Source organism: Prionailurus viverrinus, chromosome B2 (assembly GCF_022837055.1).
Source record: "Prionailurus viverrinus isolate Anna chromosome B2, UM_Priviv_1.0, whole genome shotgun sequence".
Lineage (NCBI taxonomy): Eukaryota > Metazoa > Chordata > Mammalia > Carnivora > Felidae > Prionailurus > Prionailurus viverrinus.
In genome coordinates, this window is record NC_062565.1 from 131921453 (window position 1) to 131948286 (window position 26834).

At 37.9% G+C, this 26834-nt stretch overlaps 2 protein-coding genes across 3 annotated transcripts in view; both read right to left on the minus strand.

Moving 5' to 3' along the window:
* The window catches only part of EPM2A (EPM2A glucan phosphatase, laforin), a 163945-nt gene extending 137180 nt beyond the window's left edge, over positions 1-26765 (minus strand). The window contains exon 1 of the mRNA XM_047858557.1: positions 26647-26765. The gene's annotated coding sequence lies outside the window, so the exon portion shown is untranslated. The remainder of the gene's footprint in view (positions 1-26646) is intronic.
* On the minus strand, positions 9280-26779 carry FBXO30 (F-box protein 30). 2 transcript variants are annotated; one of them, XM_047858554.1, is made up of 3 exons: positions 26647-26779; positions 16520-18557; positions 9280-11848 (listed from the first exon to the last, which is right to left on the minus strand). In XM_047858554.1, exons 2-3 carry the CDS (start codon positions 18539-18541, stop codon positions 11645-11647), a joined length of 2226 nt encoding a protein of 741 aa, XP_047714510.1. In that variant the 5' UTR covers positions 18542-18557; positions 26647-26779; the 3' UTR covers positions 9280-11644. The 2 variants fall into 2 exon arrangements, with proteins under 2 accessions (XP_047714510.1, XP_047714511.1); XM_047858555.1 differs by lacking the exon at positions 26647-26779 and adding an exon at positions 22989-26514.
* Between the last annotated feature and the right edge of the window lie 55 nt (positions 26780-26834).

Genomic DNA, 26834 nt, shown 5'->3' on the forward strand with positions numbered 1-26834 from the left:
CTGGGGCGCCTGGGTGGCTCAGTCGGTTGAGCGCCTGACTTTGGCTCAGGTCATGATCTCACAGCTCTGTGGGTTCGTGCCCCACATCGGGCTCTGTGCTGACGGCTCGGAGCCTGGAGCCTGCTTCGGATTCTGTGTCTCCCTCTCTCTGCCCCTAACCCACTTGCATTCTGTCTCTGTCTCTCTCAAAAATAAATAAACATTAAAAAAATTTTTTTTAAATAGTCTGTTTTCTGGTTTGCCTCTCTCTTTCCCCTCCCCCATGTTCATCTGTTTTATTTCTTAAATTCCACAGATGAGTGCGATCATATGGTATTTGTCTTTCTCTGACTGACTTATTTTGCTTAGCAGTATTCTCTCTACCCCCATCCATACAACAGCTATTCTAACAGAAGCCTCACTAAATGTTAACTGCCCCATTACCCATTTTCTGGAGAGTTACTAATGAATCGAGGCAGAGCTTAGTTTCTAACTTGTACAATGGGGATGATAGTTTTATTTATTCAGTCCCAAGACTTGAACTTAACCTTGATCCCTCCTTTTCTCTTACACTTCATCGTACCCACTGCTGACAGCCTGGCCCACATCATCTCCTTCCTTTGCCTGCATTACAATAGGCTGCAAACAGGTTGCCTTGCTTCTCTTCCTTGCTCCACTACAATCTAGACTCAGCACAGTAGCCAGAACGATCTGGACATCTGCACACCAGTAAGAGTACATCGGAGCATGGAGTAAGTCAGACTCAAAGCCATGTAATGACTTCCCATTTCACAAAAAGCCAAAGTCTCACAAAAACCTTCAAGGTTCTTGATCTGGTCTCCCGTTACCTCTCTCATTGTCTGTCCTGCTATCCTCCTCCACCCCCCACCACTCCCCACTACTCATTCCTCCCAAGTCACACTGGCTTTCTGCTGCCTCTTGAAAATACTCAGCACATCGGTCTCAGGTCCTTTGTACTTGCCACGACCGCCTGGCTGGAACACTCTTCCCCTGGATAACCTCTCTGCTAACATATTCAAGTCTTTGCTTAAATATTGTCTTCTTAAGGAAGCTTACTCTGATTTTTTTTTTAACTGCAGGCTGCCTCTCATCCCCTCCTTCCTGATTTCTCTTTCTCCTATTTTTATTTATTTTTCACAGTGTTTCCTTTCTATAGCCTATCTTTTATCAGAGATCAAGCATAATATTTCATAAAGACAAAAGGGTCAATTCATCAGGAAGACCTAATAATAAAAAGTATACACCTTTTACAAGCTTCAAAATACCTGAAACAAAAACAGAACCGAAAACAGAAGTAAATCCACCCTCACAGTTGGGAATTTAAACATCCTTCTCCCAATCATTGTTAGAGCAATGCAAAAGAATCAGTTAAGAAAATATAACATCTGCATGGTATTTACAAATGCTATAGTCCAAACTGTAGAATACACATTCTGTCCAAGTGCACATGGATTTTCATCAACATTGGCTACATGTCAGGCCATCAAATCAAAGTCATGAAAAATTTCAAAAGTTTGAAGTCTGAACACAATGGAGTTAGAAATCAGTACCAACAATATCAATAAAATTCCCCCATTTGGAAATGTAATATAACATAGTTCTAAATAAATAAAATAAGGAATCATAGGAGAAACCAGAAGGTGTTTTGAGCTAAGTGATCATGGAATGACATCAAAATGTATGGGATACAACAGGAGTAGTGATTAGAGGGAATCTGACGTCTTTCAGTGCCTGTATTAAAAAAGGAAAAAGGCTTACATCAATGATCTAAGTTTCCACGATGAGAAGCTGGTAGAGAGCAAATTAAACACAGGTAAAAATAAGGGAAATAACAAAGAGAAGAAGCAAAATCAGTGGCATGTAACAGACAAACAAGGGAGAAATATTAAAAAGGCAAAATTGGTTCTTTGAAAAAATTAATAAATTCTTAATCTCCTATCAAAAGCGGTAAAGTCAAACGAGAAAAGGATACACAAATTACTAATATCAGCCATGAAAGATGGGCCATGACTGCAGATCTTGGAAACCCAAACATAAGAAGGAGTCCCTTTCCGGCTCGGTGCTCCCCCACCCCCCACCCCCACCGACCCCGCCTCTGCCCCTCTGTCCGGGCAGCTGCCGTCGAGAATGAAGTCCCCTTGAGCCCCACACTACATTGCTATTCAGAATTAGCCCCACACGTGAATTTTGGTCGTAAAATTCTCCAACCCATAACATCCCTCTGAAGCCTACTAATCTATCAACGTTATATCCTCAGGACTATTATTCTAATTTTGTAAACCGAAAGTAATTGGTGTTCTATGTGGCTCAGTCATTACACTGAGTTACATTCAAGGAAGCATGATTCATAAGTCAAAGTGGTTTTAGAGTAAGAATTCCAAGCGGTTTTTGTCTCTGCCAAAGAACATAAAAACATGCCACATCATAAGCTACATTAATATTTCTCAAAACAACCTGGGGCTCTCCTACCATTCCGATACCCTGGACCCTAAACTTTCCCAAACTTTTTTCCACTCTCTTTTCTCCATGCCTTGCATGTTTACCCCATACTACTCCAGCCTTCCTGATAGAAAATCTCCCCACTGTTTCTGCATCACACTGGACCAGTATGGGGAAAATACAGGATGTGGTAACTTCCAGGTCCTCCCTTGAGCCCAGAGGAGTGAAACATAGAGGCCTTTCAAAAACGTGATTCTTCTATTCTCTCTCTCAAAAAGTCTTATGAAATTTTTCTTAAGAACAGAATTCAATACTTTCTTACTCTCTTTCCAGTTTTCAAGAAAGAAAAAAGCAGAAGATAATTCTGGTTTTTAATTGTCCCTGGTTTTAAATATTCAGGGTTTTTTTTTTTTTATAAGAAAAATCTAATGCGGGAAGGAGGGACTACCAAATTGGGAAATTTGCATTTGTGGTAGGCTTCAGTGGACACGATTCTCCCCATTCCCATATACACGCTCATTTGCAACATGACTTTGCTGCTCTTCCCATTGAGGTAGAGTCTATTTCTTCATCCCTTGAATGTGGGCTTGGACGTGTAATTGCTTTGGAAAATGGGACTTTAACAAATATGGCAAGCAGTGACTTGGAAAGGGTTTGCACAATGGGACGTACTCTCTTGCTGTTCTTGCCACTGTCATGGAAATAAGCCTGGGCTAGCCTGATGTATGATGAGAGACATACGGCCTAATCATCCCCATGACCCCAGCCAACAGCCCGCCAACTGCCAGACATGTCAGTAAGGCTGTCTTAGATCATCTAACCTCCAGTTGACCCATCAGCTGACCATGGATGTGTGAGCCAACCGGACAGAGATCAGCCAAGTCAAGCCAGTCTAGAATAGCCCAGCCAAGTAATCATGAGCTAATTAAACATGTTTCAAGTCATGAAGTTTTGGGGTGGCATGTTATGCAGCAAAAGCTAACTGAAACAGCATTAAAAAGTATTCATTTTTCATGATTAGTTCAACAGGCATCTAGGTGTGTAAGCCCCTCTGCTAAGCACAGGGATCCAAAGCCAAGTAAGACGTGGTTTCTAGCCAGAGGGATCCGCAAGCTGTTAAGTGTACAGATACCAGCAAATAGATAATGGCAGTGCGGTGTGATAAATACTGAAAAGAGGTATGAACAACAACAACAAAAAAGTGGGGTGGGGGGTCATAAACAGAGTGACTCAGTGGCTTGGGATAGTTCAGGAATTAACAGGTGACATCAGAATTGGATCCTCACCAATGAACCAAAGTTTTACCAGACAAAGAAGTTGGGGAGAGGGCATTCTAGACAAAAGAAAAGCATAAGGCTGAGAGACATGAAAGTGTATAAGGTGTTTGGGAAATACAGAAATGTAACCTGCAAGGAGATGGAATAAGAAGTGAGGATTAAGGAAATACGGGTCAAATAATGTATTTGGTAATAAGCCCCCAACTATTATAGAAACATCAAATTAAGTAAACAAGAAATCATTACGTGAAAAATCACAACAAAGTTATGAACATACAACAAAGAGTACAAATTATCACAATTATTTTCCTTCCTCCCATTCTCTTCGACTTCAGACTCCGTTGCAGTGAGAAAAGCTTACAGGGCAAGTCTCCCTGTGTCATTTGGTTAATTCAATTATACTTGTTCAGTTTGGAGCATATACACACTTTAAGGCATATGTATCCCCAATTATGTCAGAGGCACAGTTATCTGCAAAGCAATTTAAATTTTTTTTAATTTCTTTTATGTTTATTTTTGAGATAGAGAGAGAGACAGAGTGCGAGTGGGGAAGGGGCCAAGAAAGAGGGAGACACAGAATCGGAAGCAGGCTCCAGGCTTGAGTGGTCAGAACAGAGCCCGACATGGGCTTAAACCCACCAACAGCGAGATCACGACCTGAGCTGAAGTCAGATGCCCAACTAACTGAACCACCCAGGCACACCACAATTTAATTTTTTTTAACATAGAATATAATAAATTATTTTCTAAAGTCAGCTCCTTAGAAAAGAGTGGAAAATAATTGTAATAATTTAAAGGAATATGAAAATAACTTCTTCCCAAAGTCATGAAAGTAAATTTGTTAATAAGGGTGTTCCTAAATACATAAATAAATGTATTGTGATCATGTGTATTTTACTGCACTAAAGAATATCGCTTTAAACTATTTGGGGAAGATTTATGTAAAGAACCATCTAAAGTGAATCTCTGCCTAAACCCTTTCCTTCTTTGGAACTTGTCCATGCGTCCATGTGTCTGGCATAATTACTAGGTATTAGGAGGAGAAGGAAGGGGAGGAGGAGAAAGAAGAGATGAAGGGGAAGAAGTAGCAGTTCCCTGTGTAACCTTAAGCACATTACAACCTTCCCAAATCTAGCCTCCACTGTGCATGGCATGAGTGTTCAATAAATGTGTGTTGAATGAACAAACACGTTGACAATCTCAGCTTTGATTTCTCCAAACAGAAAAGGAGACACTACCTGATCATTCAAGTACCTACCAATCCCAAGACTCAAATGTTTTCCCCATGAGATAATACGAAAGAATACAAAATATATACAAGGGTTCAATTTATTAATTTAGTCTTATGTAATACATCAATGTATTTGCTCTTTAAAAGGAACACAAAGTATAAAACTATAAAAAAATGATCCTGAAAATTATACAAATTGTTTTCAAAGCATGATTTTAAAAACAGACCTTTAAAAAATGTGATTGTGATGTTCTCCAAGGAATCATAAGAAAAGGTAAAAGATGAAAGATGAACATTGACATGGAAGCCAATTTTTCACTGTCCAAATTGTATGAAAATAACGAAATCGTGATGAATTACAACTTCACTTCTGTGCTGTTACCAGGACTTCTGTGATGGGATTCATGAATTTCATCAGGACTTTAAGCTGAATAAATCTGTCAGATTACTAATGCTGTAAATTAATTCTAAACCATAACTTGAGCATTTTATAAACCTTGAGAACAAGGTACTTTTTGGCTTTGGTAAAAATTACCCCTACCCTTCATAATTGTGGTTAAATACATATAAAATTTACCATTTTAAAGTGTACATTTCAGTGTCGTTTAGTACATTCACAATGTTGTACAATCAACACCATCTTCTAGAATATTTTCATCACTAAAACAAAACCAGTACCCATTAAGGAGTCACTTCCCACTACTCCCACCCCTCCCTGCCTGCCCCTCACAAACTGATTCCTGTCTCAATGGATTTACCTATTCTGGATATTTCGTGTAAATGGAATCACATAATTTGTGGCCTTTTGTATCTAGCTTCTTTCATTTAGCATATTTTTCAAGAAATACCATATCCTTTAGCACTTAAGGAGAAACTATTAATGTAAACCATGGGGGAAAAGGATATACTGGAAAACTAAATGACACCTGAGGTAAGTGAATGAGTCAGTGCAATTATCTTTCAGAATGCATTCAAGTTTCCAGGACTGACTGGTGTTTAGACACTGATCAAATGAACAATACAATTTTAACATTTTATATGCAGCATTAAAATCTTAAGAATTCATTTCCACTGAATTAGTAACCATTGAAAGCAATTTATTTCATGTCAGTTTTTCTCACAAGGCTATTGGAATGTTGTAGGGAATTAATACCATTCTCTATTTCAAATCCCTTTCTAATATAAGCCCTAGTTTTTTAAAGTTATCAATTGATATAAAAGACACCCACTTGACATCATTAAATATTCACTGGGTAATTCTATTCTTGAATAGATGTTATACTTGTGATCACTTCTATTTCTATGGTTTGATTTCTTTTAATCAAATAATGTAGTTAAAACTGAATGCTGATACTTCCGTTTTTCGATACTACCAACTTGTCAACTGAGACTTTAAAAGAAGCTAAATATGTTACTTAATCAAATCTAAACGTACTGGCCCAAACTACTAAACATGTGCTGATTAGAAGAAGTTTTTAAAAACTCTATATACTTAATCTAGGTTATTTTGATCTCCTGGTCAGAAAATTGAAGCATTAATGACAATTAACATGGAAAAGGGGATTTCAATGAAAAAAAAAAAAATTGCAGGACAGCAAAGGGCAATATCTCCGATCTTCAACTTCAATCTTTTGAGCAATAACACATTATTGCTACTGTTTTTATATCATTACATCACTGAATATTAATGCAACAATTAATTTTACTCTTTGAAAGGGGTATGGAAAGCTACCTCTAACCTTTGCCAAAGAATGAACCAACATGTACACCAACCTATGTACCTCTTTAAGGATCTTGTCTGAGAAAAAGATACTTATGGCAATTTATAATAGAAAATGGTAAAAAGTAATGAATTTGCTTTTACTGGGAAAAGATAATTCGATGAGGTGGTGGGTCTTAAGAGTTCAACGGAAATGCAGTTTTAGGACTTTCAAACACATGCACTATTAGCAGCACTAGAACTAGCTACGTACTGAAGAACCACTTCCTATCACAATACTTGCATGCAAATAGATTCATAAAGTGATTTGGAGGATGCCCAAAATTTTATCGGTGAAAAGAAACACTTATGTTGTCGGTTTGCTTCAAAAATACTTTTCTTCACAGTAAACAACACTCAGACCAGAAAATGTCAAAAAGAAAAAAAATTATAGGAGATTCATATCAATGACTTTTTACTGTATTTCCACAGAGTACATTCATGAGACATCCTGGTAGCCCATTTCTTTGCAGTTATTAATGAAAAGTCACTCCCCAAATAACATATTTGAATGTCAAACATTCTGAATACAAAATGTCAGTTTTGAAATGTTCTAAGGTAAAAAAAAAGTACCTCAAGGTGTATCTCCATTAATATAGGTCAAGATGTATTAAAATCTACTTGGCCAATTCGTGATTATACGTGCAAATAAATATACATATAAACAATAAGCCTATATAGAATTTTACCAATCACAGATGCAAAAAAATACTTGGCAAAAACTCAGCAAAAAACCTAGTTTTTGTAAAGGACTTTCCGAACAACACACATACTTAGTTTCTTTCTAGTTTTTTTCCTCTTGGTATTGCCCAATATTTCTTTCTAAAACACTTATTAGGAATCAAATATGCCAGGCAACAACATTTTCCAAAGTAATTTCCTTATATCTAAATGTCCCTTCTTTCTGAATTAGTAAAGTAGAAAAGTAAACCCGGTGAGGACACATTTCTCTGAAATATCCCCACACAATCATATCCCCATACAATCATCAGTACCTGAACTTTGAGTACCTCGATTTTGTCATCATTAGAACAGAAACTTGAAAGGACTTATCTTTTGAACTTACTTTGATCTTTTAAATCAAAGAAAATAATTACATAAAAAGTGACATTAAAACAAAACCATCCTTCCTCTCCCTTATTTTATTTAGAAAGAAGTTTACAAGAATTGGTCTTTGCTTACACAGCTCAAAACTTTTTTGGAAATCATATTTAGGTCAAATCCTAACAAAACCCATCACTGAATTAAATTAAATACAATGGATGAGTCACTCATGAGTTGATTTTCTTTAAAGGGATAACTAACATTCCCTTACTTTCTAGGCCTCATGAACCTGTTAGGTAAGATTACTTAGAGGAGTATTTAGATAATCAAACACATATGAGAGAAATCCTTCCCAGGGGAGACTTTGTCCTTTGGCCAGTCTACTAAGAGACTGAGGGCTAGCTGCTTTCTTCTACTGCAACCCTAAACCTCCACCTGCAGGGGACCCAATCCTGTCACCTTCTGACATGGTGTGTCATGCATGAAACAATTTTTAAATGTCTGCATAACTATTCCTTAGAAAATTTTTACAATTAATAAATCCTAGATCTTTTCAGGTTGGGATACAAAATATGAAGAAATCTATTTTGCTTCTAAATGCCAAAAACTGCAAATTGCTAGAGGTTAACAATATGCTATCAATATAGTAATGGAAACTACCATATCGTCAAGGGATACGGAAGTTTTGTTGAAAACCTCATTATCTGTGAAGTTACTAAGATCCTAATATCCACTGTCAATAACAGCAACTACATTGATGGGATATGTAGCATAGGCTCAAAGACTAAAAAAAGATTACCAGATTATCAACCTTTAATATCTCTAAATGATAGGGTTGAAAGGATTCCTACAAATATTTTTGTAGGATTTAATCCAGTATGTCTACGTCTACTCTTTTTGTTTATCCTAGAAATCTAATATGTTCACATGACTCTGCAACCACTAAACAAGAATGGATGATGACAAGGCTAAAGGTTAATGCTAATGAACTGTAAGTTGCACTGCAATTTACTTTGAACAGAAGAAACACAAGTGAAATACTAGTAATAACACTAGTAAAACTGAAACACTAGTAAGTCCTAGTTTTTTAAAAAAATGTCCAACCACCATGGCACCCAATGTATTTTGTCATACAGCTATAAGATTGACACAACACACATCACTTAATTTAACCATTAATAACAAATTACCATTACTCTTAATTTTGGATTACACGTGTGTATATACTCAAACATACCGACTCCAATAGTACATCATTCAGGAGAATAGCTGGCATGTCCCAGGCTCTTCTCTAAGTTCTCAGACTCACAGTGCATCAGAATCACCTGAAGGCTTTTGTTAAAGCAGACTGCTGTTTCCTTCATAGAGTTTCTGATTAAGTCTACAGAGAGACCCAAGAATCTGCATTTCTAACAAATTCCCAGATGATCCTAGGAACCCCTACTGTTAAGTGACCTGTGAGTCTCAAAAGGCAATTACAGAGACAGAAAAGATAGAGAGAGAATGAGAAAAACAGACACATGCAGTTCTAGGGAAGGAGGCAGCAGATAAAATTTAATACAGGTATTTCCTTCCATCCTGACACCTGCCCTTTATCTTGGTCAGAAAAAACTAAGAAATCAACAGACTCTCAAATGACAACTGACACACAAAACCTTTTCACGCTTAAACACCTAGATAGATTGTTCCCATTACAAGTTTTAGAAAAACAATATAGCCAGAAACTCTTCAGCCTTTCAATACCCCTAGATGAGACTAATTTCAGGAAGACACTGAAAAGGCACAGAAAGTCAATGAGTTTTCCATATTAAAAAAAAAAAATGCCCACCAGTAAAACAAGGGTGAGCAATGATAATCAACAAACTTTTACAACATGCACAAAATGTACACTTATTAGAAACACTGTGTTTGGAATTTCTCAAACAAGTATTAAAAGTTTATTTCAAAGAAAGTTTTTCTTTTTAAGTTACTGAGCCACATAAAGGGAAAATATTAATTTTATTAGAATTTGAACAAATGCTGCACAAAGAAAACATTTTAACAAAATCATATGGTGGCATAACAAACAAAAAAGAAAACAGCCAAAGATGTGTAAAAGAAATATAAGGTGGAAAACTGTTAAATATCTCATGATCCAGTGTGGAAATAAAAACTCTAAACTTAAAAACCAAACAAGCACAACCATAAAACAAAAAGTTAATGTTTGTGCTATCCTAACCAGACACATTCTTCAGCAAAACTTTAAAAGGCAGAGTTATATTTTACAGTATTTGACATCATATTTCTGACTTTTTTCACAGAAATGGTATAGAATTCAATCTCACAGTTGAAGTTTCAACATGGAGAAATAATTATTCTATTAATTAAAATGACAGGTGAGGCAAAACAACTGATTAGCCTTTAATGCTATACTTCCAACTGTAATAAGGATGTGATCCAACCAAAAGAAGTCTTAAGTAGTTGAGAGTTTTTTTGCTACTGCCCAAGGAACACCTCTGCCCAGTCTGATTGCCATATATGGTAATCAAGACCCTAATAACAATAGAGCATTCTCAGGGACAAATGTAAGAAAACATAAGAGAAGTCTGATGTTTTATAGCAAAGTAACTTGTCACCATTTCAGACTACTAAATGCCAGGAGTTACTTAAAACAAATTATTTAAGTATATGTCCCCATCTTTGCAATTTATTTCTAAATACTGACACCGTATATTCATTTTTTAAACTGATTAATTAACATCAGGTGAATTATGGTGTATAGCAATTTGAAAACTATAATAAAGTACCTCAACAATAAGACTTTGAGTATTTTTCTGTTATACCTTGATCTTTACACAAAGATGCAATTCTTACTATTTTGGTAGTGAAGTCTACGGGAAATAAACTTGGAAATGTTTTAAAGAGATTGTCAACCAAGACAGGTTTCTCCATTTCATGATTGTCATCTTACAAAGACACCGAATTTCACATTGTTAAACGTCTTAAAACAATATAGTTGTGATTTATAAAAACGCAAAATTTTAAATGCTTAGTTAAGCCCTTTGCATTCTGAATATTTGAAATTTATTCACACAATGTGCCCAACCCAAACTTTAAATGAGGTATATTTTCTTCTCTCCAAATATCAGGAACCTAGCAAATGCAGAATATGATGAACAGTTTCAAATTAAAATAAATTCACAGGCTTTTTGTTTTCACTTTGACCTGTCATAAAACACACTGCCATGAGTCTTTGGATGCGGTGTCTAACAAAAACGAAAAGTTGCATATGGTCATTCTCTGTATGAGAGCTGCAAATATATAAGGTGAAAATATTTTTGTGAGTCTTTTTAAAACATGATAAATGCATTACCAAACATCTGTCATGATTTTAAATATATATTAAAGATCATCTGTGTATCAGCAATTGTATAAGGGGAGCACTAGAAAATAAAAATCTTATAATGATCTTACGGCAGTCCTTAAGCAATCGAATGTTTTCATCTGAAAAACAAATGCTGAAAAAATCTGATTCAAAGTTTTGCTTTTTGAATGCATGGGTTATAACCCACAGAAAACATGAGGAATAAATTGTTTGGTCAGGATCTTGTTAGTTTAAGAAGCAAAAAATTTAAAAACCAAAATATGCACACCATTAAAAATACTAGTTCTGAAAACTATGTAGCTAAAAATTAAATCACCCTGTCCAGCAAGTTCCAAAAATTTCACACATTTCAAACATTAAGGCAACTTTTTTCCAACTAAACAGGACTTTATAAAAATATATGTCACTTCAAAACATTATATACATAGTGGCAATAAATTTAGCTAGTTGTAATCTTTAATACAATAAAGTGTCACATATGACAAATTATACTAGGTGCTTGCATGTATGTGCAAGTGGAGTTACAGTCTCTAAAGTACAGGTTTTAAAACTGAGCGAAGTGAACGTCCTTCTTTAGTGAGTTCTCGTGTCACACACATACACGGCAGTGGGATTGCTTCCTCCCGTTTCTCTACAACATTGTAACTGCATTTCTTCAAGTGGTCAGCCATGCTTAGGATGTCAGCAAATTTCCATTCATTTACAGAACAAAATGCAGTACTGAATCGCCATACCTAAAAGAAAATTCTACTTCAGATTTAAACAAGTCAATTTACAGGAATCAAAATACACTTCTTGGTCCAACTGCAGACGTTTGTACTGTTAGAGAAATAGCCAATATAATGTTTCAAGCAGTTAGCTACAAAACTGTAAATGAGTAAATCCATTTGGAGGCAAATCTGTTTATCAAATACCTGTAAATCACTTCTATGACATCACGATCTCAATAAATGCAGTAACCAAAAATAATAAAAGAAAAAACTCAACATTAAAAACTACATCCAACTAGACTTATTAAGCAATTTTTAAAAAATCATAACCTTGTTAATTCAGAGCTACTTCCTAAAATAATATATTGTACATTCTTTCATCCTATCCAATTGGCCACAGAGAACTATTCAGAGTCTGCAGATGCTGACAACACACATTATTATTTTTTTCCCCAAGTGTTTCTCCCATTCCTATTACACTATATGAAGTATGCCAAAAAATACACTATTTAGAAGTACCCAAGGTACTTCGTAATATTCATGAATACAGGTACTTCAATTTATTCAAAATGTTTCTAAAAAATTTACATAAAAAAGCTTTTGTAAAATGAGTCAAATTTTATTCCAGATCATTGTAAAATGCATTTCTAGGCAAAATATCCACTTGCTATCCCTATTCATGTGTCTATTGGCAAAAATATGGGCTACTTCCCCTTTTGCTCACTCAACAGCTCCAAGCCCTGAACAATGTTACCTTATTGGTCTAGCAATGACAGTTGTGACCCCTTCTCATCTTTACAGTTCTAAATATAAAGCTACCTGAACATAGGTGACAAGCAAGAATGGAGGACAGACTCAGGTAACAAGCATGAATGGGACAGATCAGGCCTAGGCCTTCTAGCTAAGCTCATCAACAGGCACATGTGGAAGAACACTGAATACAATATAAACAGCAGATAACTCTAGAAAGTAGCAGATTTCAGAAAAGACCTCAGCACTCACTCATTAGAGCGTCTCAGGTAAGGAGGGCAATGTCTTCCAGGGTGGCCAGATGCCTTCAAATTCTGTGGGAACACTTAGTTGTCAGCTGGCAATAGAGGTCACCGCTGTTCAGCACAGAGGGTACTTACTCCCTGTATCCCTTGGGGTCATACCAACCATTCCTCCTGCATGGAGTTATTTCCTATGAGTCTGAGAGAGCAGCTACCAACAGACATTACAAATGTCATCAGCATCCCTTACGATCCCCTATAGCTATGAAACTAGAGGAAGAATTAGGAGTTTTGTTAAACTTCAGCAGAACAAATTCGTTTAAGATTCAATGGTGGCAGACAGCCTCCCTACTTCCACACAATTAATTAAGAGTCTGGTGAAACAAACTCAGGAAAAACTGGATGATTCCCACCTCCTGATGACAAGGTTTCTTAGTCATGGGCCAATTGTTCTTTCAAAAGTATTCCTCAAGTACATTAGTGCCTGCTATATGGCGGTGCTGTGCTAGGCAGTAGATATTTTAGTTCCCAGAGTCTCACTTCTCAAGGAACTTACAGTCTGATGAAAAAAACCTGACAATTCATCAGTGAATTACAAAACAGCAGAGCGCTCTAGTAGGGGAACATAACCAGGCGCCACACGAACACAGAGCAGCGCACCTCCCTGAAGGCTTCAGTGTGGGGTGGGGATTCCAGAAGGCTTTCCTGAGGAAGTAAGATCTGTAGAGTAAGCAGGAAATATAGCGAGAAGATGAAGAACGCAAATTCCAGAGACAGGTTCCCTAGGTCTGAATGCATCAATTAGTTGGACAAGTTACTTAACTTCTCTAAACTTCAGTTTCTTCATCCATAAAACAGGGACAGTAGATTAAATAAATTAACAGAAGTAAAATGCTTATTAGCATACTGTCAGGCATATTGCAAATGTTCAAATGTAGGTATTGTGTTAGGGACAACATACTTGAAGGCTGTAAGTGAAGAACGCAAGAAAGAAAACATCAGGAAACTGTAAGTAAGTCAACATAGGTGGAATATAAGAACAAGAGGAAACTGAAGACATTAAGATTTATAATATGAATCTTACAATTTGAGATTATAAAAAAGTCTTAAATGTTTCATTAAGGAATCTTTCTCTATCCTGGAACAATAAACAAACATGGAAGTTTTTGGTTTTTTAAATTTTTTCTCAATGTGGATTTATTTTTGAGAGACACAGAAAGACAGAACATGAGCAGGGGAGGGGCAGAGAGAGGGGGGGACACAGAATCCAAAGCAGGCTCCAGGCTCTGGACATTTAGCACAGAGCCTGTTGCAGGGCTTGACTCACGAATGGTGAGATCATGACCTGAGCCAAAGTCAGATACTCAACTGACTGAGCCACCCAGGTGCCCCAAAGTATCTTGTTTTTTTAAAAAAAAAAAATTTTTAATGTTTATTCATTTTTGAGAGACAGACTGTGAGCGGGGGAGGGGCAGAGAGACAGATCAAGTCATGATGTCACCGTGAGTTCGAGCCCCACGTCGGGCTCTGTGCTGACAGCTCAGAGCCTGGAGCCTGCTTCGGGTCCTGTGTCTCCCTCTCAACCTGCCCTCCGGCCCTGCTCACGCTGTCTCTCTCTGTCTCAAAAATTAATAAACATTTGAAAAAATACATATATTTCTAAGGTGCGTGGGTGGCTCAGCCGATTGAGCGTCTGACTTCAGCTCAGGTCATGATCTCGCCATTTGTGAGTTTGATCCCCACACTGGACTTGCTCCTGTCAACCTGTCAGCTCAGAGCCCAATTTGGATCTTCTGTCCACCCCCCCACTGCCCTTCCCCCCCCCCCACCTCTCTCTCTCTCTCTCAAACAATGAAACATTAAAAAAAATACTTAAAACAAGAAAATATTTCTCACTCTAGTCCTTACGGAGAGAATATGCTGGAGAAGGACCCAATTAGGAACAGAAACCCAGTTAGGCTCTCTTACGGTAAGCAAGAGAGCTGAAGGGGACAGAGCTAAGGAAATGGCAGTGGAAACAATAAAACAAACCAGAGTGGTATGAAGAAGGGAGACTCAGGAAGACTTTGTGATTACGTAGACGTGGAAATAAAGAGGGGAAAAAGAAGTCAACCCTACCTCCCAAACTCCTAGTTTAGGCAATCTGATAGATGATAAGGCCACCTGCTGAGATTAGGGGGGATAGAGATGTAGATGTAGAGTAGGTTGGACATGCTGAGTTTGATGGCCCTGTGAGACAGTCAACTGGAAATGTCCAGGAGATGCTTGTACAGTCTAGAGTTCAGGAGAAAGCAGCCAGGATACAGATGTGGGAGTACTCTGCGCAAATGATGGCAATTTAAACTCCAAGAGTAGATGAGATTTTCTGCAGGAACAGAATTCCCAGAAAGTATGTTACCTCATAGGTCAATACTAATGAGCAAGGACAAAAAGAGACCACGCTCAGAGTATCCCATCCCGAATGGGAGAAAGACACCACGTCACCTGTATGTGTATGCAGGTACACAGCAAGTATGAAACCTTCTGCCACTAGAATTCCCATTTGCGAAAAAAATAATAAAATAGTGTATTCATTTGTTGGTCAAAGCTTCACGAGAGCACAAAAGATGCTGAAAAACTGGAGCAAATGAATAAAAGTCAGAGAAAACCTAAAGGTGATAAGAACAAAGTAGCTAGAGATTTGAAACCTGTGCAACCAAGGTGAAGATTCTTCCACTTTATAAAATGCAAAATGTCACATTATAAATGTTCTAAAATGAAAATCTGCAATAGAAGATACTTGTAATGCCTTCTAGTTTCTCTTAGATGGTACCTCAGAAAGTGGGCAAAAGTAGGGGCCACAGGGTGGCTCAGTCGGTAGAGCATGCGACTCTTGATCTCAACGTTGTGCGTTTGAGCCCCATGATGGGCATAAAAATTACTTTAAAAAAATAATTAAAAAATTATAAAGATAAAAAGAAGGTGGACGGAAGTAGACTTTTCACAAGAGAAAATGGTGGAGCCAGGATTTGTTCCCAGGTCGGCCTCAATCCCCAGTACAAGTCTCCAATATGCAACACTCTCTTGTACAGTCCTACATCCAGAGCCCCCACCCCTAGTATCAAGTCCAACTACCCTACTCTTACCTCACTTCAACCTAACACATTTCCACATCTATCCATTTATGCTCTCTATCCCCACAAATACTCCACTGATCACTTACTAATAGAAGCACTTGTAACTTTTTTCATCTCTCCCTATTTAAGTTCTACCTGAAATAACCAAATTCTAAGAAAGAAATTGCTAGGAATGGAAAGAAACTGCCAATTGTAAGCAGTGAAAAACCTTGTCCTCGCTTCCTTCATCGTCCTATAGTGAAAATGTTTCAGATGGAACTCAAAATAGAAGGTGGTTAACATGGATTCAAAAGGAGTTGTTACGGAAGAATTGAATAAGGACAGAACTGCTCAACTAAAAAAACACAAGTGGCCTCTTACACATCAGAATGCCAAATTAGAACTCAATACTGGGATGTCTGCAGTAAATATGTGATTATGACAAACAATTCTAGCCTAGTTTTCTATTAACTATCATTATGTTTAAAAAGTCTGTCAGATTGAAGAATGGTCAATTTTTCAACAAGATCTTAATTTTATTAATTCTGCAACATTAAGTGTCTACCATATGTCAATTAAGGAGATGATACAGTTGAGATTAAACTAACCTTTTCTTTTATTTGCCATGATGAATTTCCTTCTGGATACTTCTTTTTCCCCCACTGCAGTATGACCATTCCACGCGACTGAAGCAGGCTGCCACATACATCCCTCATTAACTTGGATACACATGAGAGCTGGCATAAACTGAAGCCATCAAGAAAGCCTGCAATATGTTGTAGGACCTCAAAAGGAAGACTACTTAGATGGTCACTATGTAATCCCAACACACAGTTTCTAGCAGGCTCCACTAATACTGTAGATACACAAGGCTGAACTCCAAATGACCTCAAATGGCGGTCATGTATAATCTTTGCTCCTTGGGTTGATGGACAAAATCTACGCTGAGAGTAGGTACAACCATAATATGCTAAAGGACACCTCTGTTCCATCCAGCCATTGAGTCCAGCATGAATGTCACCATGCACATTCTTAAAATGGGAAGAAAATTCTTTTCTTCTAAATAACTGTCCACAAACAAATGTAAACATTGAACGCTGCTTGGGTTGATACCTAGCGACACATTCCAATACTAAATCCAGCCCAAGTGTCTGAAAAGGACTTGGATTTGAAAGCTGTGGATTGGCATGATCACAAGCAGAAGCTGAAGCTATCTCCCCAACCATTGTATTTGTAGCTAATATTGCAGATGGAAGTGAAAAAGTCTGAGTCCCAAAATCAATGTGATATACATCAACCATGCGACTATCAGATATACCCCTCCCACCTGGAGAATCTCCTAGACAAAACAGTAATGCTGCTGTGATTAGATCTATTCCTTGGAGGCCCATTGGATCTTCTGCAACTTCCAAATCTGATGTATCTACTGCTTTATCTTCTTTTGGTTTGGACCAACATGAATTAGAAAGAAATTTGAATGAAGGAGGATGACTGAAAGATAAGACATCCACATTCCTCAAGTCCCCTAAGTCTACTTTTCTCCAACACAATTCTCCTTCATGCTCACCATCTGGCATGAGGATGTGCTGAACTGTGCCATTAGGCAAAGCATTAAGTTGTGCTGCTACTGAAAGTGAACTGGAAGGATCTGAAGTGCCATCTGATGCTATACATTCTCCATTTGTTAAGTTACTTTGTTTTGAATCACCATGTAATTTCTGACTTTGGTCTATGGCCTGTGTACATATATTTTCCAAAGAAAAGCCATTACAAAGAGCAGAAGTGCCATAAGAACTGGTGTTCGAGTCATACAATAAATCACTTGAGCCATTTTGTTCAGACTGGAAATTCAGACTTGCGTCATTATGATCAATTCCACCTACTGCTCCTATCTCCTCCTCATAAAGATGGTCCTGGTCTTTCAAGTGTCTATTCTGCAAGCTTTCTCTGGCATTTTGCTCTTCATTCACTTCATTTGGGGAAGCACAAAGACTTGTACTTAACATGCCAATGTCTCTTGTGGCGGTATTCAGGATATCTAAGGCAGCAGCCAAACTTCTGGTTGTTTCTACAGTAGCTTGATAAAGTGCACCATAAGATTCTTCATCAACAGATACCAAACCATTAGTATGTGGTATTTCCGGGACACTTGATTTAACTGAGATTTGTTCTCTAGGTTCTGCCACTTTATCAGTTGCTTTTGACATCATGGTGGCTACTTTGAGAGACTCTAAGAGCATCCTTTGGTCTTGAAGGGCCAAGGCCATATCTAATTGTGCCACTTCATCGACATCTCTGCTTAGATTTTCATACGATTTCCGATCTGCGTAACTAACTGGCCATCGGTTCCACTCCATAGTACAGCACACCACACTTGCAGGACACATTTCCAGATGTTCAGCAACTTTATTTCGAGCCATTGTAAACGGACATCCGAAATCACTATTTAAGCAAGGCACTCGTTCAAATGGACATAAAAGTCGATGCTCATCAGCTTTGCAAGAATGGAAAACTGCTCCACAAACCAGTGGACAACCAATCAAGTCACAGGAAATCCCAGGCTCCGGTCTGATCATACACCGTCTACTGACACAAGTCACACAGTGTGAATGCTGCAGCTCCTCCTCCATAATGGCCAGTCCAGCTCTAGTTGTTGAGACGGAAAAAAGATAAGAAGTTAGGCAAAAAGTGGTCGATTTTTAAAAATTGTTGAATAATATAAATCAAGTCATAAAGGTGTACTGACTTACTGCAGGATGAAATACATACAATAAACATATTTAACAAGTTTACTTTACATACAATCAGTCCGTCCTGAAACAATTTAAGCACTTCAAAGAACCGCAGTTCATTTCCATATATCATATAACAATATGCCTAAAGAGGTCAAGTGTTTCAAAATGTAATACTTGAATTCTAGTATACTATGTAGTATATAAATTGATGCCAAAAACAAATTAATGCATGTCTAACTTCTAAATTCCAAGAATGTTTCAGCTTTTATTTTTTTAAGACTGATTCTGAAGCACCCAGACTGCAGAAATCTCATCATTTCTTAAAAGGGAATGATCTGAATTTCATGAATATACTTAACTAAAAGTATTAGAAGCTTTTGTTTTATTCCCTCTAAATATATGAATTCATTTAGGATTTCGTCTATTGATCACTCCTTCTACATAGTGATCATCATAGTGAGCCTTAATTAGAACAGAGGGAATTTACCCACAAAACCTAAGTTCCAGTTCAATTGGTGGTTATGGGCAAATCACTTACTTCTGAGGGTCACAGTTTCCATTCATTCATCAAACATCTATTTATTGTTTAACTAGTATGCACCAGGCACTGTGTTTGGTGTGGCAATATAAAGATTATTAGTAAGACGTGGTGCCTCCTCTCAATGAACTACAGCAGGTCAGAGACACAACAGTAAAAATCATGTCACATCATTATGTGACCGATTTGACAGAAGTAGAATGGTAACACGGAGAACGTAATTATCAGCATGGTAGGGGCTAGAGAATTCACAGTAGTCTTGAAAGACGGGAAATCTTAAGCATAGGAGGGGAGACTTGGAAAGGTAGGGAAGTATTATTCAATGTTGAAGTAATGACATGTAAATACAGAAAAGTAAGAATTGGCAAAACATATTCAGGGAACTTGAAGTTTCCTAGTGTTGCTGGATCATGAGGTGAAACACTACATAGCTGTGGGAGATGAGGCAGGATAGTAGAAATAAAGCAAATCATTAAGACTGCGCTATATGCTACTCTCAGGAGGTCAAACTTTAAGTAATAGGAAGTCACTGAGGATTTGAGCAAAGAAATAGTATCTATAAAACATTAGGAGGGGTTTACAGATACCTAATGGTCTTCCCTGCCTTTATCAAGAAAAATTTTATACAAAAATAAGAGAAAACATCAGCAAAATATACTGATATAATTACTGACACTATGCACTGTATTCTTTTTCTCTAATCTTCAACATCTTTATTGACTTGTTCCTATGAGCAGTAAAAACTTAAAAAACTATTTCATCTTTAAAAACCTAAATAATAAAACAATATCCTCCTTCTACTACTATTCTTTTTTCCTAGTCAAGCTTTCAGAAGGGAAGAAAACAAAAACAAACCTTCAACTCTCCCATGTACTCTTCTGCCCTCTAATCAGTCTTTATTTTTACCACCAGTCATTAAAATGGCTCTGAGATCCTCAATGCTAAATCCAAAGGGCATTTTTTCCAGACCTCACCTTCCTTGGCCATTTCCTTTATTATGCTGACTATTCCCTCCCTTTTGACATATTTATCTTTCCTACAGTTTTCAAGATGTCACATTTCCCGGATTTCGTGCGCCCCCCTGCCCCCATCTCTTTGATTATTCTTTAATCTTTTCTTCTAAAATATTTCTCTTCTTCAGGGAGCATGTCATTTCTTGCTCATTCTATACATTCCCCTTCGGTGCTCTCAATTTCTCAAAAGCTTCAATTACCACCCATATGCTGAAAACTTATCTATACCACTTGCCCGGACCCCTCTTCCAAACTTTAGATCTGTACAGCCGATTGCTTATTATACATCTCTACTTCTACATGCACAAGCAACTCATCTCAACATTTCCCAAATTAAATTACATTGTAACAGATAATAATTTTCTGGGGAAGAAGTCGATTCTTAGCCTATTTTCTTCACTTCAGGGCATAAAAGATTACTAGCTCTCTGACATATTTTTCCATAAATTCTACCTGGGTTCCAGGTGGCTAATGTAAACTAACTACTCCCAAATTTGCTTTTTATTTTTCTCCAGTCCAGGGTTGATTTTTGCCAAACAATAACAAAAGTCTACCTAATACTGACAGAGCTCTTGATTAACTGGAAAAATTTCTGAGTTGGTATTATGGCACTTACTGATGCCTGGAGGGTAAAAACCAAAGCACACATTTAACAAGAAAACTGTATCTTTAAATTGTGTTTAAAAATTACAAATTATGAGTTAAATACTTCTGCATGTTTATCCCCATGAGTTTTACAGGTTAAGACAGAACCTGTATGTTAAATACACACATGCTCACAGAGTCATAATAGAAGAAAAGACAAGACTAATGATGACAAACATTTGTAAATTGAGCAGAGGTTCAAAGAGAAATGTTAGTAAGAATTAAGACAAATTTTACTGAGTGATTAGATTGTGAAAACAGCTGTAGCTTTCTTATTTTGCAATAAGACTGAGTTCTTCTCACGTGCTGAGGGGTTATAAGCTTGACTGTTACCAAGAGAGAACCTAAAAATACACGCAGTTCTAAAGAAGTGACCACTGCTCTCATAACTTGTAGAAACACTTTATGTTATGTGCACATCACATGACCACACAGGCAGAACACATCTCAAAAACATCACTTAATTCTAAAATAGCAACAGCTACAAACAACTAAGTTAAATGCAAAACAGCAACAACTTTGAAAGGAAGATGCAGAAGGGCTCTCAAGCTTCACAATAGTTTGTTCCACACTACTCCCCTCGGAATAAGAAAAATGTTTTTAAAAAAATAAAAAGAAATAAAAGCATCCACAGCAATGAGTCTACAATATTTATTTACTGAAGTAGACTTCGAAGGAAAAAAAACCCCACTAATTATGTACCAATTTTATCCCTGATGTATATCATTTCATGTAATGTCCCTTAATACTCACAACAACCCAGAGGAAACTGAGGTTCAAAAAGGTTTAAGTGACTTGCCCAAGGTCATCCACCTAGTAAGTGGCAGAGCTAGGATTTACGTCTGTATCTGATCAATGCACACGGACAACAACAGATATGTTTACTCATAAAAGCTTAAGAAAATAGGCAGTACACTTCAGTAACTGGTGATCCAATTTTAAGATGTTATTTGAGGAATGGAGATTACACAACTTTGCTTGTAGTTTATTCCAACACTTAGTCACCCCTGTGGTCAAGAAGTCTTTCTGGTCCTTTGTAATTACAATAGCACATAACTTCACTTTGAATATAAGTGTTTAAAACTACTTTTAAAATAACCTACATTTGTAATACTCAGTATAAACTTATGGAACAAGAATACAAATTTAACAATTCTCAAAACAGCCATATAAAGTAGGAATCAAGTTCAATTCCATTTTACAAGTGAATATATTCAAAAATAAGTTAAGAAAATGCACTAGATAATACCCAAAGTGTATTCTGGGGTAGAATCCTCAGCTTAAAAATTTTAAACTTCCAGATCCATTCTTTTTCTAATCAAGATCATCACCAAATTAAATATACCTCCATAAAGTATTTTATAATTGGTCATAAATCCTGTGAAATGGGTTTAAAGCATCCGTCCCTGACTTATCAGTTGAACAGTGACACAGCAGACTCAGTAGAAAACAAGTTGCTAAAACTGAGCCTTCAAATTAAAGATAAGCTTAACTGAAAACTCAGTATTAAGTTTTCTTAAACTCTCTTTAAAAAGAATCTTAACATTCCATATAACATCTCTTTTAATTTACACTTAAAATTGAATGACTGGGAAAAGTCTCATTAGACTACAAAATGTTTGTAAATGATTAAATGCTTTACAATAGTGTCAATTTTCTCCAACAGAAATTCTTGGCCAACTCATACTCTCTGACTGACAAGCAATCCATAAAAATAGTTTTTAAGACATGCCATTTTCCCATACAGTGAAATGAGGCCTTGTCATTTAAGGCTATTTCTAGACATAAAAATAACTGCCCTCAAAAACCCATTTCTTTATTTTTCCAAATTCATCAAAGTAAGTAAGGAGATAAATAAATACAACATTGCAAGTTAGCATGACGTTACAACACTAAGTCAAGTCGCCCAAAGCACTCAACACAGCTTGTTGCTAGGTATGTCTCTGCTGGCAAGACCCATGCACACACGCACACCTCCCCTCCAACTCCCGCCTGGAATCTTAGGTCGCAGCGTAAATGTTACTTTCCACACACCAAAGACAAGGTATGGATCTCACATTATGCTGTGGGCTCAGGACACTCTGCATTCTTCCTTGGTAATACCAGTCGCAATTCTTTAAGTAAATCGTTATCCTTTAATACCTACCCGCACAGGAAAACTTCAAGCTTCCTGAAGGAGACAGAGCCATCTCTGTCTCATCCATTCTTGTGTTCCCTTATTCCAGACTGTGCCTAATTGGAGCTTCACTTATTTTAGAAACATGAATATATGAAAGAATTATACTACAAGAAAGAGCCAAATGGATTCCAAAACAAAATGAGATTCCTGATGTCATGGGAGTCTACATACTTCACAAAAAAATACAACCTTACAGACCTAGTATTAGACAATCAGACTGAGCCAAAATTACCTCACTGTACCAGCTATAAAAAGTCAGTAATGCTCAAACATTTACTGAGGACCTAAGTTATATGTTCCAAGCATTATATACAGAGTAAACTGACTATGAAAAAAGCAAATCAAAGGGAAAAGGAAGTCAAAGAAAGTTGATTTCAACCTCTCATTATTTTAAAATCTTAAAAAATAATAGTCATAAAAGGTACAGGCGTAAATGTTTGCCTGTATATTGTCCCACTATTTTAATTCCCTAATCGACTCTGTGCCGTTTCAAAAAGAAAAGCAGAGAGAGGTGGAGGTGTGTGCACATGTGCACATGCCTGAGTAGCTAATATGGTTAAGAAGCTCCAAAAAGGAAGTGGCATCAGCCTACTGCTTAATGTTACAGCTACTATGGTACTAGATGAAACAGAATTCCACTTAAACAATAAAATGTTGTTTCAATGTAAGGCTGAAAAGGAACAATAGACAGACATGTTCAATTAGTTAACACAAGCCAGTCTACAACTGAAATCTGACATTTAGCAATCAGTTATAAGCGGCTCCAAGCAAGTCTTATGCTACAGTTGGAGGCACTGGTCATAGTAATACAATTAACTGTACAAGTAATATTAAATAGAAACACCTGCTGGGTGATTTGCAGATCAAGCGCAATCAGTATTAAAGACCATAATAAATCTATAACCTCAGTTGGACATCTTATTTCACTGGTTTAAAAAGGAGCGGGAGGGGGGTTGGCAGTGACTAGGCAAGATTTAAAATCCTCTATCATTAAACTTCCAACTCAAAGCACATGCCCTCCTGATGAGTCCAAAATGGCTAAATGGGTTACACTGTATACATTCTTTGTATTCGATTTTGGTTCGGCCTTTTTATTTATAGAATCATGACCTAATTATATGGAATTTCTTTTCAAATTTTTAACTATTCCCCTTTTGATATAATCAAAACATATATCTTCTAGTCTAAATATGGTCATGAGTAGTTTATTCCAAAGTGAAGTTCTAACTGCTTGCAATGTTCTCCACTAAAAAAGCAAATGAAACTATTACAGACTTAAATTAAAATAATATTAACAAATACTTAATACTCAGACCAGACCTATTTGAGCAGATACTCAGATAAAAATAATCCACCCAAATGGTGGTACTCAGCTTACTGAAATGAGCATCACGGCAGAGGGGAATGGGCTTCTAAGGAATCTCAGCTTTGTGACCTTGAGGCTATTACTCTATTGTTAAAACAACCTGGAACTCTATAAAGGTTAGTTATAATTATATGCGCCCAACAGGATACAATGTATTCCTCAGAAAAAGATGTACTTCACTTTACACAACAGCCACATTTACATACACAAAGCTTAATGTAAAATAATGTTTTATATCAAGTCATTTATAATTATAAAGCTTACCAAAAGCAACCGCATGAGGAAACAACCTATGTTAACATTATCCACACACACACAACAAGACCTATCCTTTTTATAAAAGATTTCTGGACTGGGTTTTAATTGGGGTATGTCTGTAATTATCTAACTGCCTACAGCATAAAAACCATTAGTCTAATGGTTCACATAGTTCTCACAAAGTTCAATCAAACTGAACATAGTTCATAGTTCATCTCGCATAGTTCATCAAACTGAAATTGAAATTAAATATTTTATATAGCCTTTTCATTGAAGACTTTGTCAAAGAATTCTACAAATACAATGTCCTTTGAATGAAACAGGCATAGGAACTCAGTTAAAAGATGTATCCAAAATCATACAAAATAGCACAGGGCTTACCCCACTGAAAGTCACATTTCTGTAATATACTAGATCAAAGAGTAAACACGCATATGTGGTGACCTTAAAGTACCCCTCTAACTATATACATTATCTCAAAGTATTACCACTCTTTCATAGGTATTGTATTAGGATACTTTGTATTTTTTAAAAGTCTCCAATGGTAGACAGGGAGAAATACTGGGTTGAAATTAAACACCCAGCACACTTGGAATGCATAAAAGTTTGCCTATACCAGAAACTTCAGCTCTCTGGTAACACTCACAGAACTCCACCCGCTAACAAGTCCAGAACCACAAAAAAAGCTTATGTCACTGCATTAAAGTACTAGGTAAAAACAAGTTGGCAATGTAAAAGTTGCCAAAACACCATGTTATCCTCAATTAGGCTTCTGGAGTAAGAAACAGTGACTAAGCATAAAGAACAGTGATTCAGCGAAAACTGCATACTGAAAAATTAAACCCTTAGAAAAATCCTAAACATACATTTTATGCTATTCTTTTCCCTTTGCTGCGTCGAAAACTGGAGTGCTACTTTGTAAAACCTTAGCAAACATGAGCAAAGGCAAAAATCTGCTCATGTAACTTACTAGGTCTCTAAAGGATACAACACAGTATTGAAATGCAGCAAAAAAAAAAATAAATAAAATAAAATAAAATTAAGTTTAAAAAGTTTGGGAGGTTTGTATTTAAAGAGTTTTAAGTTAATCTACACGGATATCAGAATGCCCATAAATAGCTTCCCCTTGGATCAGAGTCAACAAAGTAATTACGGAATAAAAGGTCAATTCCTTCCCAACCATCTTTTATCTGGGACTTACGACAGAGCTCAGAAAAAAAACAAGAGAGGGGAACGGAGTGCAAGAACCATGGTAAACAACATACTGTTCTGCCCGTCTGTCTCTATCCTCCCAAACACACACGTTACAAACATACTCAAAGGAGGTTACTTTGAATTCAACGTGCACTCCGTGGCCTCCTTCCAAGCACTGCTCCACGGACAGGACACAAATAACTTGGAAATGGCCATACCCCTCAGATCCAGAAAATCAGGAAGTTTCTCTTTAATAAGGGCTCTCAGAGGCTAAGGCTAAGATCCGCTCACTACCATGAATGGAAAAGTTACCAACTTCACTCATCCCGTGAAGACAGTAAATAATGCCTCCCAATCTTCCTTTAACCCGTCTGTCCCCAAACAACCCAAGTTTCCCAACGGCAAAAGGAAAGAGAAGCCGGGTGTTCAAGGTTCGGAGGGCTTCCCAAGTTCACCCCCCGCTTCACCCCTCCCTCCCCGGCACACGGACGGACACGCCAGCCAGGTGACACGGGGGTCGCGGCTCGCGCGTGGGTCGCCATTGCTGACCGCCTGCCTCCCCCGCGGGCCGGGTAGGACGACCTGCGCGGACGCCCACGCCGCGGACGCCCTGTGGGCGCGCCAGGCCAGGCCGGCCGGGGACCCGCGGGGCCGGCGCGGGCCGTGTTTGCTCCGCCCAGGCCCGGCCCGCCGCCCCCCGAGGCCGCCGCCGCCCCGGCCGCGGGCCTCGCACTGCCCGGCCGCCGCCTCCGTCCCCGGCGCAGCCCGCGCCGCGCCGGCCTCCCCCGCCGGCCTCCCGACACTCACCGCCCCGCGCGGCCGAACCGCGGCCCAGGCCCTGGCTGCCGAGGCTGCCGAGGCCGCCGTGCCCGGCTGCTCCGCGCGGTCCCGGCCGCTCGGCGCCCCACACCCCCCGTGCAGTCCTCCTTCTCCGGGCCTCTCAGCCCCGCCGGGCCGCCGCCGCCGCCTTTTCTCCTCTCCTCCAGCTCCTCCGC